Source organism: Gobius niger (assembly GCF_951799975.1).
Source record: "Gobius niger genome assembly, chromosome: 5".
Classification (NCBI taxonomy): Eukaryota; Metazoa; Chordata; class Actinopteri; order Gobiiformes; family Gobiidae; genus Gobius; species Gobius niger.
The window spans coordinates 28,777,708-28,793,662 of NC_136856.1; the positions used below are offsets into that span (position 1 = coordinate 28,777,708).

Sequence of the window (15,955 nt, forward strand, 5' to 3'; positions counted from 1 at the left end):
AACCGTCTATTACAAGCGCTAGAGCTGGTAGAGACTTTGCTTGGGGCTAATTTTCAATACGCTATTCTGAGAAACAAACTTTCTGTTTCAATTTACGGTGTGGTTTGCGGCTTCAGCACGGAATTACATCATTTATCTTAGCACAACGGCTCAAAACCATCATAATAATTTTGGATTATGGGCTTTAAAAATGTGGAGACAGTTTCAGGTTTTAACAATGAACCAACTGTATCCAGGAAGTGCAGAACACATTAGAAGAAGAAACCACTCAATCAAAACTGTGTGGATGTAGTGAAATCATACTCCAGGTATGTCTTTGACCAATTTCAACACAAATGAGCAGATTTTGCATTATGTGTCCTCTTTGAAATAAAGATTCCATTCACAGTGGACACTTTAAACAACTTCAGAAGAATTAACATTTCAGAGACAACTGAAATTAAACCTGCTAGATTAATACAAGAATTGCACGCATTTCCGAACATGAGCTCTAAACTACAGGATTAGCAGGTTTTAGACGTGATAAATCCTCAAGGAGACAGAATTGTTTGCTTGTTTTCATTTCATATTAGCACACATCACAGATATGATTCAGTCAGCTCCCGTCACCGTCTCCTGATCACAGAATCAGGCCGGGCATAGCCATATTGAAGTCACTTTGTTTTTTTTGTTTTTTTTTGTTTTTTTGCGCTAATGGGACACTGGAGCAGTACTAAAGTACGGCCGCACACCGTCACCGCCTGAGTCATTGCGGCTGGCAGGTAAATTGGCGTCGGATGAAAGAGTGGAAGTAGAAGCGCTCGCCGACACCTGAGGCGAGAGGCAGAGGGCGGCATCTGTTACACTCCCTCACCAGAACAACAGGCTCTCGGGCTGGAGACGCGCCAAATCGCAACTCCCCCGACAACCGACGGGCCACAATTAAACAAGTGGAAATGTTGTAAATGAAGCCAGTCTGCTGCGAGTGTGGGAGAGAGCAGCTGAGCAAATTGTGTCTGTGCGTGGCTTTCCTCCATAAATATAGCAGAGCTGCTGTTAGCGAGGATACAAATAAAATAGCTCATTGTACACTTTTTTGGGGGTTTTAGCAAAGTCTGCCATGTCTAAATCTTATTGGAGCTTTCACAGTGTTCATGTTCCATCATGAAAAACATGCCTGGAGTTTAAGTCTACAGTGTCCATCAGCAGACCAGACAGCTTTTCAAGTTTCACGCTGGTCGCTCTCCTTTATACCAGCAAAGTTTACTTGCTGAATTACAAAACATTCTATACATATACATTATTTTAAGTTATACATTGTTAATACCAAGCTAAGGAGTTCAAAAATGCATTCTCTATATATGTATTTTAAGCAAAACACTTTGAATTCACCAAGACACGAGGACAGTCTTTCGTTCTAACTGCAAATTGAAACCATTAGCTTGTGCTTTACATGAAAGTTCTATAATTTGATATTCTTAATACATCTAAGCTCTAAAAGTTCCCTTGTAACCACTTTCACTTTTTCTCTTGAGTAAGGATCAACTATTGTCCACAGAACACCTTGGAGCTCCATTTTCAAACGCTGCACACAATGCCCAGGGGCACTTAGAAAAGTAGCATGGTACGGTGCACTTCTTGCTTTAAAATTGATGATCCTATAGGTTCATTGTATAAAAGGATCAAAGAGCTGTGGTTGCTGAGGTACAACTGAGTCTTTCTCGCCGATATTTCTTCAGATGAATCCTGCTGATGACTGCTGCTCTCCCTCTGTCTCTGTTACAAACCACATCTTTGAGTAACTCTTTATAGGGACTATACAGAGTTTAAAAATGTTAAAAGTAAGTATTTTCCTCCCCTTACATGTTCCAACAATGTCCCAATGTGTAGAATGAGCCCAGACCTGTTCACCACAACTGCCTCTAAAATCCTGCACTCTCACTCAAAAACGTCTTACTTCGGGTCCGAATTGCTTATCATAGAAGTTGCAGTTACACGAATGACCTGAGGTGGTCTAACCTATTCCTGCTCCCATAGCCAATTTAAAAAAAAGAAAAGCAAACTAGTTGTGGGTTTCAGCCAAGAAAAAAGTCAAGACTTGTTACCTGTTGTGGCCGACATTTTGTGCCTGTTGTTTTCGCACAAATACTAACTTGAGCTATGCTGATAACGCACATGCTCCTGAAGGTTATGAAGCCTAGGCGTTAATTCAACCTGGGAGACTAATTTCAGCATCACATACCTCCAGCCAATGATCACCTCCGAGAGGGCCACACCTCCACCTCAGCCCATCAGCGTAAGAGCCGCACCTCCATAGCAGCCAATCATCGCCCTCGGTCCCGCTTTTAAGCCACAGGAATCATGGTTCGTTCGCTTCCCAGCTGTGCTGCGACCCGCCTCCACCCCATCTCCGGCTCTTCCATCCACGGCTTCTCCCTGCTGCAGCTTCACGGGTCTTCCATACCACCACCAGCGTCCAGGCTCCGAGGAAGACATCCCTAACTACAAGCTGTTCATCCATACTGACTTTCATACATCGATGTCTACCGCCAAAACTAATATACATGTCAATAAATCTTCCTAATCGCTGCTTTTGTCTGTCTATCCAGGTTGAATTAGCTTACTTGTTTATTTGTGCATCTCTCTGAACATTGAAGTGTGTTTCAGGTGATTTATCCTTCAAACTCCGCTCTATAGCTGTTTAGAATTACCCTACTTTTACATCATTTGAAAACCATGGATAAACAGGGCTTTACGGGGCCACAGAGTTAGCTCCATGCCAACTTCCTCCCTTGAGAATGGTAGAAATCAGGTGCGGCAGCTCTATGTTTACAGTAGCTGTCACTTGCGTTTTATATGAAATGTACTGTAAGCTACAATGCACAGTTTGTCAAAGCATGGCATTAGCTAAGACAAGTTTATAGCCACTTGGAGTCATTAAGACATATTTTTTTCTGCGTGGAACTCAAGATGTGACAAGTGGCTTTTTGATCATGTCTGATAGTCCTGGAAAAATAGGAGGAATCTTGTTATTTTTAGAATTAAATATATTCCAGTTGTCTACACATTTACTATCTGGGACTTAACTACAGCCTGACAGCCACTCTCGCAATTGAAATGAGCGTGACCTGCTGAGGTGAAGCCTTTCAGTTCCCACTTGGCAAACTGGCCTGATTGGAAGGCTTTCCGTGATTGTTCCGATATGCAGGGGCCAATCAGGAGCCGGTCCAAATGTGATCCCGTGATTGGACCCTGAAACAGCTTGCGGATTTGGGAAAATGTGGTTTTGAGTCGAACCGCACCAACTGTCTTTTCACTGACTATGTTTGATGATAATCTTTGAACTGTCAGTTTAATGACCGTTTTGCAGGAAGGCAGTTGGCGGATTTGAGTTTGCAAGACAGTTTCTGTTCCCTTTACAGATTGGAAGCTATATGAGAGAGAATACACTTTCACCGAGGTCTGCCTCTTGTGACATTACCGGCAAAGTGGGCAATTGTGATTCAAGCACGGCCACGCGAGCTACCACAGAATAGACTGAGAGCGGTTGCAGTCAAATGGAAATAGTAATTAGCAAATCATAATTGGAAAAAAAAACGCATATAATGTCAACAAAATATTGTCTCCATGGAGTCTTTTTATGGATGAAATGAATAGCTTACTTTTTTAAAACATGTACCGTATTTTCCGGACTATAAGTCACACTTTTTTTCATAGTTTGGCTGGGGGTGTGTCTTATACTCTGCGTCTAATATGTGATTTTTTTTTCCCTTTTTTAAATTTCAAATATATAACTTCACATGCCGCTAGAGGGCGCTGTAGGCTAATCGAGTGGCAGAAAGAAAGTTTGGAGTGAGCGAAAAACGGAGATGAGCGAGAAGTGGAGGTTACTCATAGAGAAGAAAGCAAAATGAAGCTGATCATGGGCTAAAAGCTCGATGGCCACAGCTTGAGGAACGAGTTTGCAAATGAGAGCTTGGAAAATATTCTGCCGGGAGAGGCTTGTCAACCCAGGTAGTTGCCAAGGCGATTGTTCAGAAGTGACACCGAGGATGAAGATTTCAATGGATTCAGTGATTTGGAGTGAGATGGAGACTTTGGTATGTTCTTTATGCTATAGTTATCTGAACTGTGTATGTGACGTTAACATACCAGACCCCTATTTAGTTTGTTGTTTATACTTCGTGTAGCTAACCATCAATGTGTTGCGTTAGCATACTGTACGCCTATTCAGCCTGTGTGTTTTTTTCTTCATTAGGCATTTTGTGGCTGGTGCGCCTTATACTCCGGAGCGACTTGTAGTCCGGAAAATACGGTAATCGTACATCTAGTCGCCATGCTTGACGGGAAAATCGCAGTTAGATGCAGTGTATTTCCAGACTTGTTCAGCACTTGTGATTCAAAAACCATGCCAGAGCAATACACACGCTGAGAAAAAAATATATATATATAGAAGTGTAATGGAGAAATCCCACTGGGACCAACACTGGGAGACACTGAGCTTCTTTGAATTGTCACAAAGAACACGCCTTATCCTGGTCGATCTCGCGGCGGAGATATTGTCATTCCGCCGGAGCTCGGTCGAGCCACTATCGCTGAAAACACCAGCGTCTGGGAAAAGGCTGGGAGCGGTGCGGCGTGCTTGTGAGGAGCCTCCCCCGGGGGAAGCTCGCGCGGAGTTGTACAGACAGATCCCTGGGCTTAAGACAATGTTTATCTCCGTCATTTTAAAAGGTCCACTCCGGCACAGGGCACCTCCAGATGGGGCCACCTCGCCGCCGCGGTTAACGGACTAATTACTCTCGGTGACGATGGCTATCAGAAATGAGGCACCTGCATACATTAGCGGGGCGCGTTTTCGAATGGCCCACTTAGGAGGGATTTATTCAAACGGATGCTACAGTGAAGTGGCGCTATCATTTTCATTACTGATAAAAAATGTTCGAAATATTATCCGCTACATAATCACCTCTCTTATGGTCGGGATCTCAATGCCTTTCATGACACACATTTGGCAAACAATGGGGCAGCACACGCAGTCAGAAAACATATATTTAAAGCCAATTTTCTCGTTTTTTGTGCTGATTTTTGTATTGTACTGCGACCAATCTGAAAAGTAGTCTGTAAAGCGGTTTTCCATGTGGGGCATCGGTGGTGGTCAGCAGTTATCCTGAATAAATGAACACAGATCTAATTATAGGCCAGTCAATCCCACGATGTTCCCCCGGCTAATTACAGTCAACATTATGTGGTTAAGATTACAGCGGCGGCTATATTTGTAGTCATCCAAATTGGGACACACTTTTTCCCCAATTGAATGTGGAAGGAAAAAAGGAAAATTGGTTTGCAAATGGAGCTTATTCGCTTTCATAGGAGACAGAACTTTTTTTTTTTTTGCGAGGGAGAGAAAGGATACTGTGAAAACTATAAATCCTTGGTTTAGCATTCTCCATTACGTTGGTTACTGGTGAAGTTTGCATTCATTTTACATTGTTTAAATGAAGTGTCAATGTGTCTATGTTATTGTTGATGTTACCACTTCAATCCTTAAATCAATAAGTGACTCAACAAAGTAGTGATGGTTGAAATAGGACACATTTTACCCCTAAATAGCGAGCTAAAACAGACTCAGCAATGCACACACAATTATTGGCCTGATGTGGCTCTAGGGTTCAGCTCACCGTTAACCTGAATCATGCACTAATGACTAAACCTTGCGACTAGGCTCTTATGAACACAAACTTAGCTCAATATCACGGAAAATGGTTCTTTGTCACCGCACCATGGTCGCCCACTGCTCCTGACAAGTCGCCCCAGTGGCACTAATGAATATGGGAGGTGTGGTGCTGATGGGCAGCTACCCAGCAGGGGAAACAAAAAGCCCATGACAAACAGTGAACGCTATTACCGTCCAGCCCTGTTGTGAGATTTTTATTGCATTTTTAGGCGAGGTTCTTTCACTCTGTGGTCAGTGTTGAGATTTTTTAGCTCGTTTTCTCCCTAAACATCCTAGTTTTAATGTCAAAGTAATAATGCACTGGTGTTATATAGCGCTTTTCTGAACACTCAAAGATGCTTTACATTGCATTATTCATTCACTCCATGCTCGGTGGTGGTAACTTACTATTGTAGCCATAGGTGCCCTGGGGTAGACTGACGGAAGCGAAGCAACCAGTCTGCGCCATCGGCCCCTCTGATCACCACCAACCACTGACTCTCTACATTCACCCAGGCTTTCCGGTGTTGCCAAACAGTCTCAAATCCAAGTACCGACCAGCCTCTTCCCTGCTTTGCTTCCGAGATCTGACGGGATCAGGAAGAGCAAAGGCGGTACGGTCAAAGAATTTGACCAAACTCACCCTTATGTCCACTCCCTCATCCTTCCCATGCCTGTTCATTCACAAATATTGTAGCACATAAGCGTCTGAGATGATAATGTAATCCAAATATGGTAATTTCCTGTTTCTCAAAATAAGGTTTTCTTTAGACTCATTCTTTACATCTTCAGTTTAGTAGCTCATTCAAATTCCAAACTTTTCAGTTTTGTTCTTAACAATATTATGAAGTGTTATGATGGTAAATTCTTAGCCTGTTATTGAGTTATTTTTTCACATTGCTTATTCAAAAACTAAACAAGATCCAAAATTCCCTCTGAAAAAATCTTAAACTAATATATCAACATAATAAAACTATACATTCAAACCTGACTGTATCCATTATTTACATTTTGTCACTGAAAATGTTGGCAATTTTGGCCAGCTTTATGCATGAACGGCTTTCCTCACATTTATAGCAGCGATCTCCAGCAAAGGTTTCAAATGTATATCTCTAAATGTATCTTTTTCCCTATTCACCTGCCAGTGTCTCGCCTTAAGTGTGATCAAACGAGTGCCGGTATTTACCACTGTATCAAGTCCTGTCTCAGAGTGTAGTTTATTTATGGGAAAAAGCTGTATTTCATGCATAGTAGGTGGAGGCGTTCCACTGGGCAAATCTTACATCGTCGTGAGCTTTGCCTGCTCCTTGCTCAGTAAGAGACTTGCTCATGGTCTATCAATATTAATTGAACCAGACTAGGCTGCTGGAATAACTTATGCAAATTCCAAAATGGAGGGCTTTTTACCTCAAAGCAATTTGTTGATGAGGTAAGTGGGGATTCGGGCCTCGGCGTTGTAAAGAGCAGCGGAGAGGCTCTGTGCCACAGTCGGTTTTCTTTTCTATTGGAACTTAGGATAATAAAAGATAAGAGTGAACCATATTAAAGTCCCACTTGGCCGAAATGAAGAAGCCAGAATTGGAAAATGCACCGCTTTCTCCCGAGGCATTCATCTTTCTGTCCCGCGCAGTCACTGTATAAAGATGGATGACAGGACAGACCTTAGCGCCGTCGGGGAGTCGGAATCCAAAATTCTCAGAGTTAGAAGACTTTGGAAAAGCACTTGCACTAGACACATTGCTGGGAAAGTCTTGACAGCAATCGGTCATTACAGCTGTCACTTTTTTTTTTCTTAAACCGTCCCCCCCCCAAAGAAAAAAATCTAATTTCAGCAACATAGTCATAAGGCTAGGTCTATTTCTCTCTCTGGCCACATTAACTATAATAAGCCAAAGGGGATTGAGCAACTTTCCTGACAAAACTTCCCTCACTTGTACTTGTATGTCTTTTTATTCAACGTTTCAAGAAGCTATAGACAGAAATAGGACCATGAATGCTTTCTGAATGTCTTCATACCCCGCTGTCTGTATTCTTGTCTTCCACTTGTCAGCTTAGACGCCAAAATTACCCCAACATTTAAAAGGTGGCATTTTCAAAAGTTTCAATAAATGCCCGCTTCACGATAAATCCCGCTTTGCCGCGGTCCTCGAATGCTTTTGTGTTGTGCCCTCAGCCGATCTCCCAAACACAGATTAACAGGTAGTGTTTTTCTTAAATCTCTCTAGAGGCTGTCTTGAGGTCGGCGGAGCCAGCGTGCAACATGGAGAAAATGTATCAGTGCTCTAGTTTAAACAAGGCCAAGTGAGAGGGTCTATACGAGCGGGTTCGCTGATAAGGCCAGGTAGGAGACGTGCAGAGAATGAATAATATGGCTAAGTTAGCGCAGATATGAAAGATTGAATTGAGAATTAATTATTGCCAGTGCGAGTATGCAGCTAATGACGGGTGTGTTGCAAACGCCCAGTCTTCTCTAGAGTTCATGGTTACAATATCATTTAAAGTAGGGTGTTGCATGCACATAGGGATTTATTTACCAAGCGTTTGCAAAACTACGGATGGATGGATGGATGAATGGATGTAGATAGATAGATAGCTAGATAGCTAGATAGCTAGATAGCTAGATAGATAGATAGATAGATAGATAGATGGATGGATGGATGGATGGATGGATGGATGGATGGATACAGATAGATGGATGGATGGATGGATACAGATAGATGGATGTAGATAGATAGATAGATAGATAGATAGATAGATACGTAGATAGATACGTAGATAGATAGATAGATAGATAGATAGATAGATAGATAGATAGATTGATAGATAGACAGATACGTAGATAGATACATAGATAGATAGATAGATAGATAGACAGATAGACAGATAGACAGATAGATAGATAGATAGATAGACAGATAGACAGATAGACAGATAGACAGATAGATAGATAGATAGATAGATAGATAGATAGATAGATAGATAGATAGATAGATAGATAGACAGATAGACAGATAGACAGATAGATAGATAGATAGATAGATAGATAGATAGACAGATAGACAGATAGACAGATAGACAGATAGATAGATAGATAGATAGATACGGCATCTCGTCACAGAAGGGGGCGTGGCTTCGCCGAGGGGGAAAATAGAGTCTTTAGAGAAACACAATTTTCCTCTCTTTTTAGCCATTTTCTGCTGAATTATGAACTTAAAGTCAAGTGTAACTCTGACCCATATGGATATTTTCTCACAGCCGATTGTTCAGTAGAAGTGAGAAAAATGGCAGTTGTAGCTAGCGCTAGCTAACCGTTAGCATTAGCCAGATGCTAACATGTAGCATCAAGTTAGCGTTCTCCGTTATTTATGTATTTATGGGCTGTTGAACCACTCTGCCCCTCTCCATGTCTTTGTATCTTCATTTAGTAGAAAACTATATTCATAATTCAGCATTTGTTAAAGTAGTTTTTTAATAATTAGAGAAAGTTTAGATTTTTCTCCAAATTGTTTTCCCCCTTAACTGTTTTCAAACATGACCATATATGGGCAATTCCAGAGATGCCATCTGTATCTCTAGATAGATAGATAGATGGATGGATGGATGGATGGATTGATGGATGGATGGATGGACGGATGGATGGATGGATGGATGGATGGATGGATGGATTATTTTCTATTGCAGCTTAGCAGGAACTATTATAATGTGTTTTTAATCATCATCTTTCCTTTTTTCATCAACCATCTGCGCTGTAATTGTTGTATTGTGAGTTAAAAACCACAGTTGGCATCCTCAAGCAGCTGGTAACCTGGCAAAAGCTAAATTGATACAACTGTGCAGCGCTTCCTCCGGCCCCCGAAAGCTTGGCGTGGCGGCGGTTCTCGCGGTTGCATTTTAACCATTAGGTTGACCCCGTCCGTGTACACGTCTTTAATGCGCCGCCGCGGAGATCACAGCAGAGAGCATCACACGGACTTAACACAGCGCTTTTTCACTCTGCCTTCAAGGACCTGACTTCAGTCCAAGGCCAGAACACGCTCCAAGGACAGGCCCTCTTACGGACTCACTTTAAAACGCAGCCAAATATATTCACCAGCGGCCCTTAAACAAGAGACGCCCTATCTGCTAACAAAGTCCCGTTTGATCCGGAGTCCACCGCGCTCCTCTTTGCTCCTCTTCACATCCGATATTCTCCCCCCGGCCCCGCGCCTATACCTCCCCTCTCCTGTTCAGTCGATATCCATCTCGGCGAGTGGCGGGCGTCGGAGGGAAGTCGCTCTCTCGCAGATCAAATGGTCGGAAATCAAGATGCCTCCTCAGCATGTTCCCCCGGCTGGTGACTTTGAAGGAGATTGGGCCACTCGCTGCGCTCACAGACGCACCTCCGCTTTCTCCCAGAAAACAACACAACAAGCCCACGGTTTTGATTGCCTCCCAATACAGTGACAATGAAACAGGTTTGGCTGAATGAACGCCACGCTCACAGTTTGGTTATGTAACAGGAGAGGAGTCTGTACTTCCACCTCCTGCTGCGACACTCTGTCTCCAAACTCTGCCTGGCACCTGCTTAACTGCTCCTCCGGCGTCCCACCAGCTTTCACGCAAGCAGTTGTTTTTGTGGAGTAACAAAGTTAATTTACTGCTCTGACTGTAGAGTTTTACAGGATCTGAACTTATCTACGGAGAAGTTACTACTTTCTATTCCGCGACATTTCTGTTAAGGCTCCAAAGAGAGAATGTGTACAGTCGATTCAAACTTCTGATGAACTCCAGACCAGCAGGTGGCGTTGTGCAGATGTGCCGTCAATGCCACTGACTCATAACAAGGAAGATTTATCCTTGGCGTGTTGCCGTACGATCTTTATGGTTTTGAATTTGCAAAGTTATGATTCACAACAGATTCTTTTGAGTAATTCATACCTTGGACTTTGATTATAAACTCTTTTCTAAAGCAAATTCTTGAGAACTTTCATGTTGACCCGAAAGTACTTTTACCTTAGTAATGAATTTAAAAGTAGTATCAAGCAAAATTGACTTTTTTACAGCTTTTTACCATGTTACAATGTTGATCTCTCATTAAGAACATACTTAAAGGGGCTAGATGCAAGTTAGTCATTTTATACTCACTACTGCCACCTCAGGTCTTACGCGTAACTGCAGCTTCTACATTAAGCTCGTGCATGACGGCACTTCGGACCCGAAGGAACACCTTTTTGGTTGACAGTGCAGGATTTTAGAGGCAGTTGTGGTGAACAGGTCTGAGCTCATTCTACACATTAGGACATGCTGGAACATGTAGGGGGATAAAAATACTTTTTAAACTCCGTATAGTCCCTTTAAACTGTATTTCGAGGCACTCGCGTATCTTTCAGTAATCGTTGAGTCTTCTCCAGTGGCTATTCTTGGCATAACGGCGACTTCTCCCTCTCGATCTCTTTCAAAGCTTAATCCTCTCATCCGTTATGGCTTCACTACAGTCACTCACGCCAGCTGTAGGGGAGCTAGAGGAAGTAGGGAGGGAGGGAGGGGCTTATTTGGACTTGGCATGAATTATCATTATCACATCATTACTACTATTTCCAGCTGTTTTAGATCTATATTGCATTTTCTAACCCACACAGCGTGAGATAGTGATAAGATGTGACATTGTGAACAAATACCAGAAAAATAATTCAAGTCTTTGACCCCCACTTTTAATACTGTATAATTAAGCGAACAGAAAGTTATCGCCAGCTATTTCTGAATTTCAGCGCGCACACCAAGATCTTCAAACCTTTGTCTTGTTTGCTCGAAAGTGTGGTCTCCTCCTCTGATCGCACATTATATCACAAACACTATGTCGAAGTGTTGGCAACATTCCCAATCCTGTACAGACTGGGACCCACATGGGGCCATTATCCATCTGCCGTCACGACTTTCCCATTTAGGATGAATGTCGATCGTTGGATGTTAAGCGTTGAGTGTAAAGTTAAAAATCCCAAGTGCGATCCAATGTTGGCTGCTGGCAGATCTGAAAATGTGCGGGACGACTATAAAAAACACAACACGCAGAGTCAACATTTGAATGTATAAAGTTTTTTAATGATGGTCTAAATGTTATGCACAAAAGGAGATTTGGGAACAAAGCGTATGCGCCTGTCATGTTCTCTCGGACTTCACAGACTTGTCTAATGTTTTTTTTTTTTTTTTTTTTTGACGGTCTGCGTGTGTCTGTCTGCCCGCTGCTCTCTTTGATACAGTGGCGGTTTGTGTGGCACATTAATGAACAGTTCTCCCTAAGGAAACCCAGTGGAGCCACGGGGTTCCCGGGTATTGACTGAAATGACTTTGTCTGCTTTCTGCCGGTGCCATGTTTATACAAAAATCCACCATGGCATTGAGCTTTTCAAAAGGAGGAGGGTAAAAAAAAAAAAATGCTGGCAGTTAAGCTGTTGATTTTTTCCACTCGCATTAGATTCATCCATTCTGCGCCCCAGCGGTCTTTTGTACCTAAGTGGCTTGATTGTTTTTTGTGTTCCTATTTGTTTATACGTATCGCCAGCCCACTCATTCTTTTTTTTCCTTTTCCTTTTTGTGTGTGTTTTTCAGCCATGCACCTTTTCGGCCTCAATTGGCAGCTCCGGGAGTTGGACAGCCAGCCGGCTTTTGAGAACGGAGGAGTCGGGAAGACAGGAGGGCCCACTCAGACGAGCATTGTGACGGCTCTGGCTGTGGATAATGGTGAGGGAACAAAGGCGCCGCACTTGTTAGCATTGTGAAATCTTACACAAGCGTAAGTGACTACATTGTTGTTACACATTGACTTGTCTCTGAGGGAATATATTACATGTGCTGCTATGGCAGGTGGGCCGCTACAGCGCGCTTGAACAGGGGGCTGGTAATGTAGAAGCACGATTTCCTCCGCGGTTCCTACAGCATGATATGGATGCAAACACCATGTTCAGCTCATTTATTATTGATTGGGTTGTGCTCTAAATTCTGCTAAATGACTCAAATATAAACATGATCTCCATTAGTCTGGCCTCTCATCCCAATTTATTTAGGCTTTGAAATGTTTCATCGTGTCCCCGTACACTCATTTACAGAAATATAGTCAGAGATCCAAAACTGCTGCTTCTGGTTTTACAGCTGTTGTTTTCTCTTTGTGAATTAAAATCCGTCTGACTTTACATGTGAGTCCCAAAACGCTGACTTCAAAATGATCAATCCAGTTCATTGTTTTGTTAAATTTGGGCTAGAAGGTCCCGGGTTCGATTCCCACCTGGACTGGGGCCTTTCTGTGTGGAGTTTGCATGTTCTCCCTGTGCCTGCGTAGGTTTCCTCCGGGTACTCCGGTTTCCCCTACCACTAAAAACATGTGTAATAGGTTCTCCTCTGGGGCCAGGACTCCCCTGAAAAAAAGAGATGCTTAATCTCAGTGTGACTATTCCGGTTAAATAAAGGTTAATAAATAAGTTAATTTAAAATGTGTGTTATTTGGTCAGGGCACGGTCATGAACAGACATCAGTGTTAATTTCGTCGACTAGAATGTTTAGTCTTAATTTTGGTCAAAGTGTTATTTTTGACGACTAAAATTGGACTAGAACTAAATTAAAAGTTTTTCATGAGACTTAAACTATGACTAAAATGTCCAGATATTTTAGTCGACTAAAATAAGACTAAATAAAAATGAAAGGGAGAGACTAAAATCATCCAAACATCTATTGACCGTCTGAAAGAGCCTCAGATCATGTAAATCCTCTGCCAAATGATCAGCTCTGAGCTTTGTTAATGTGGAGCAGCTCCATGAAGCAGAGGAACAAGATTAAATATGATTATAATGAATATTATCAATGCAAAGTTGACTAAATTCATCTTAAATTTAGTCGACTAAATTTACTTGCAATTTTAGTTGGCTAAAATGTGTATGTAATTTCTCCATCTGTGAGATCAATAAAGTATTATCTTATCTTATCTTATCTTAAAACTAGACTAAAATTGAAGATATTTTTTTGACTAAAACTAGACTAAAATTGAATTACATTTTCGTCAAAAGACTAAGACTAAAACTAAATTAAAATATGTTGTCAAAATTAACACTGACAGACATGGGACTCACGCTTGTGAACGCACTATGCTAGATTGTAGCCATTGGCTAATTTGCATTGATTGTACGACAGTCGCACTCATTCATGCAGGCCTATTGTACATGCTTTTAGTGGTAGGGGACACTGAAGCACTCAGAGGAAACCAGGCCTGAACATGCAAACAAAAAGGTTTTTGGTAATTCATTGGTTAGTTAGTCATTAATATAACTAATATCTTACAAAACAAATGTCACAAATGTGTGTATTTCATTATATTTATCTTTATGGGTCAGCACTGCCACAATAGAAAGTAGTCAGCGTACGGCTTGTATAACAGTGTGATTTTAACGTTCCCTCAAAAAATCTCAAAGCACGGCCATTCATGTCAAAGCTAGTGACACTAGCCCAAATTGGGCTCAAAGTGTCAATATTTTGTGTCGCCAACAGTATTTTCCAGTAATTGATAAATACAATCATCATGAACCTTTTAGTTGCAGCCCTACACGAGTCCTTCCTGACATTTTCACACCGAAGCAAAGGTTCAAGGATCCGTTTGAGCTCTAAAACACAAGTTAATTAAATCACACAAACGTTCAAAAGGACTGAATCTGACAGACTGGCACAGCCCCACATTCAGCCTCTGAATGACTCAACGTAGGCAGTCTTCACACTATATCCAACTCGTCCACCTTCTGCATGTTAATTAACTGATTCTGGCTCCAACAAGCCAACAACCTATAAACAAATTAAGAAGTTTGTCCCTTATCCTGTTACTTTCATTTATTGAATGACGTTGAGTAAATGTTTTGGCGACTTCACCCATCTCACCTTTACACCAGCGGCCGACGCACACACTGGTTATTTGGGATGCACCGCCACGGGAGGATTCATCGAGTGGAGCGGGACAGGCAAAAGCTCAATTGTTTAAACTGGGCTAGATTTAAATCCTCGTAAGCACTGCTAATTAGGACGGCGTGAGGCGGCTTTTGGACTGTTACACAGCAATCAATAGCCAGCGATTATTCTCGGCGGAGGTACACTGGGCTCCCAGGCGTCACTTTGACTGAAGTGGTAGTGACAGCGAACGGCCTGATTACACAGAGCACAGGCCAATCGAAGGCGGCACAAACACAGACGGGGAACACGGAGTTACTGTAGGCGGACGCGAAACACTGTGTTCAAAACAGAAGCCGCACAAAGGCCTGTTTTCAACCAAAGCTTTGTTACTACAGTATGTAGCTGCTGTTTGGTGTTGTGACCACATCCTTGATCAAACTAGCAGAGGACTTCTAACAGTGAAAGTGCTGTTCGGGTTTTTGTTGGTAAGATAATGCTATTATTGATCTAAAAGAATGTATTGGTCGTTTGACGCACTTTACGATCCTCTTCCCTTGACTCCCAGAAATGAACAGACTCTGCTGACTCTCTGGCTCCACGAAATGTAGCTACAGTCAAACATTGGCGCTAGAATCAGAGCAGTTAGCATTGCGTTGTTTTGTAGCAATCGAGCTCCGTTTGATGTTTTTGCCACAGTGCTAAGCTGTACTAAAGAGAAGGAGCTGAACAAGAGCTTGAAGGAAAGTTCTCTAGTTATGAGCCTGACCCTCCAGACCAACTTATTTTTGTAGAAAGTCAACCGAGCCAATCAGAGCAGCTCATAGACAAGCGTTTTTGCCGTATCTGTGCAGGCAGCTGCGGGTTCTTGCTCAGAGCTTATTTACTTATTTTACTTTGACCCTAAAAGGGGATTTTGTTGCGTGGGCAGAGCTCCTCAGACACCCCTGATGGAGTTCTGGAGGAAACATATTTGTACGAGAACCTGTTCTCTTTAATAAAATAACTGGTTGCATTTTTGCAGCTTTGGCGCTTAAAGCAGGTGTAGGCAACGTCAGGCCTGTGGTCCAAATCCGGCCCCTCAGCATAGCTCCTCTGGTCCCTCATCCCTCAAAGTATGTAGAGAAATATGATTGTGCACACCAGAGATTTAAACACTTAAAATACATAAGATGGATAAGATAATCCTTTATTGATCTCACAACGGAGAAATTCACTTGTTACAATCGGCATTCAATAAGATCGCTCAGAGTGTGCAAAAACAGACAGGAAATTTGCAAACAGTAGAAAACGAGGTATCTTATGTACAATAAGTAAAGCAGAAATCTTAGGGGGCGGAGTTATGACAATAGGGGAATAATA

At 42.2% G+C, this 15,955-nt stretch overlaps 1 protein-coding gene across 7 annotated transcripts in view; it reads left to right on the forward strand.

Moving 5' to 3' along the window:
* The window catches only part of LOC306963634 (teneurin-3), a 360,281-nt gene that overhangs the window by 154,308 nt on the left and 190,018 nt on the right, over positions 1 to 15,955 (forward strand). For all 7 annotated transcript variants that reach the window (XM_079557215.1, XM_079557217.1, XM_079557216.1 and 4 more), the window contains one exon: positions 12,281 to 12,412. In XM_079557215.1, the coding sequence (XP_079413341.1) occupies positions 12,281 to 12,412 (132 nt within the window). The remainder of the gene's footprint in view (positions 1 to 12,280; positions 12,413 to 15,955) is intronic.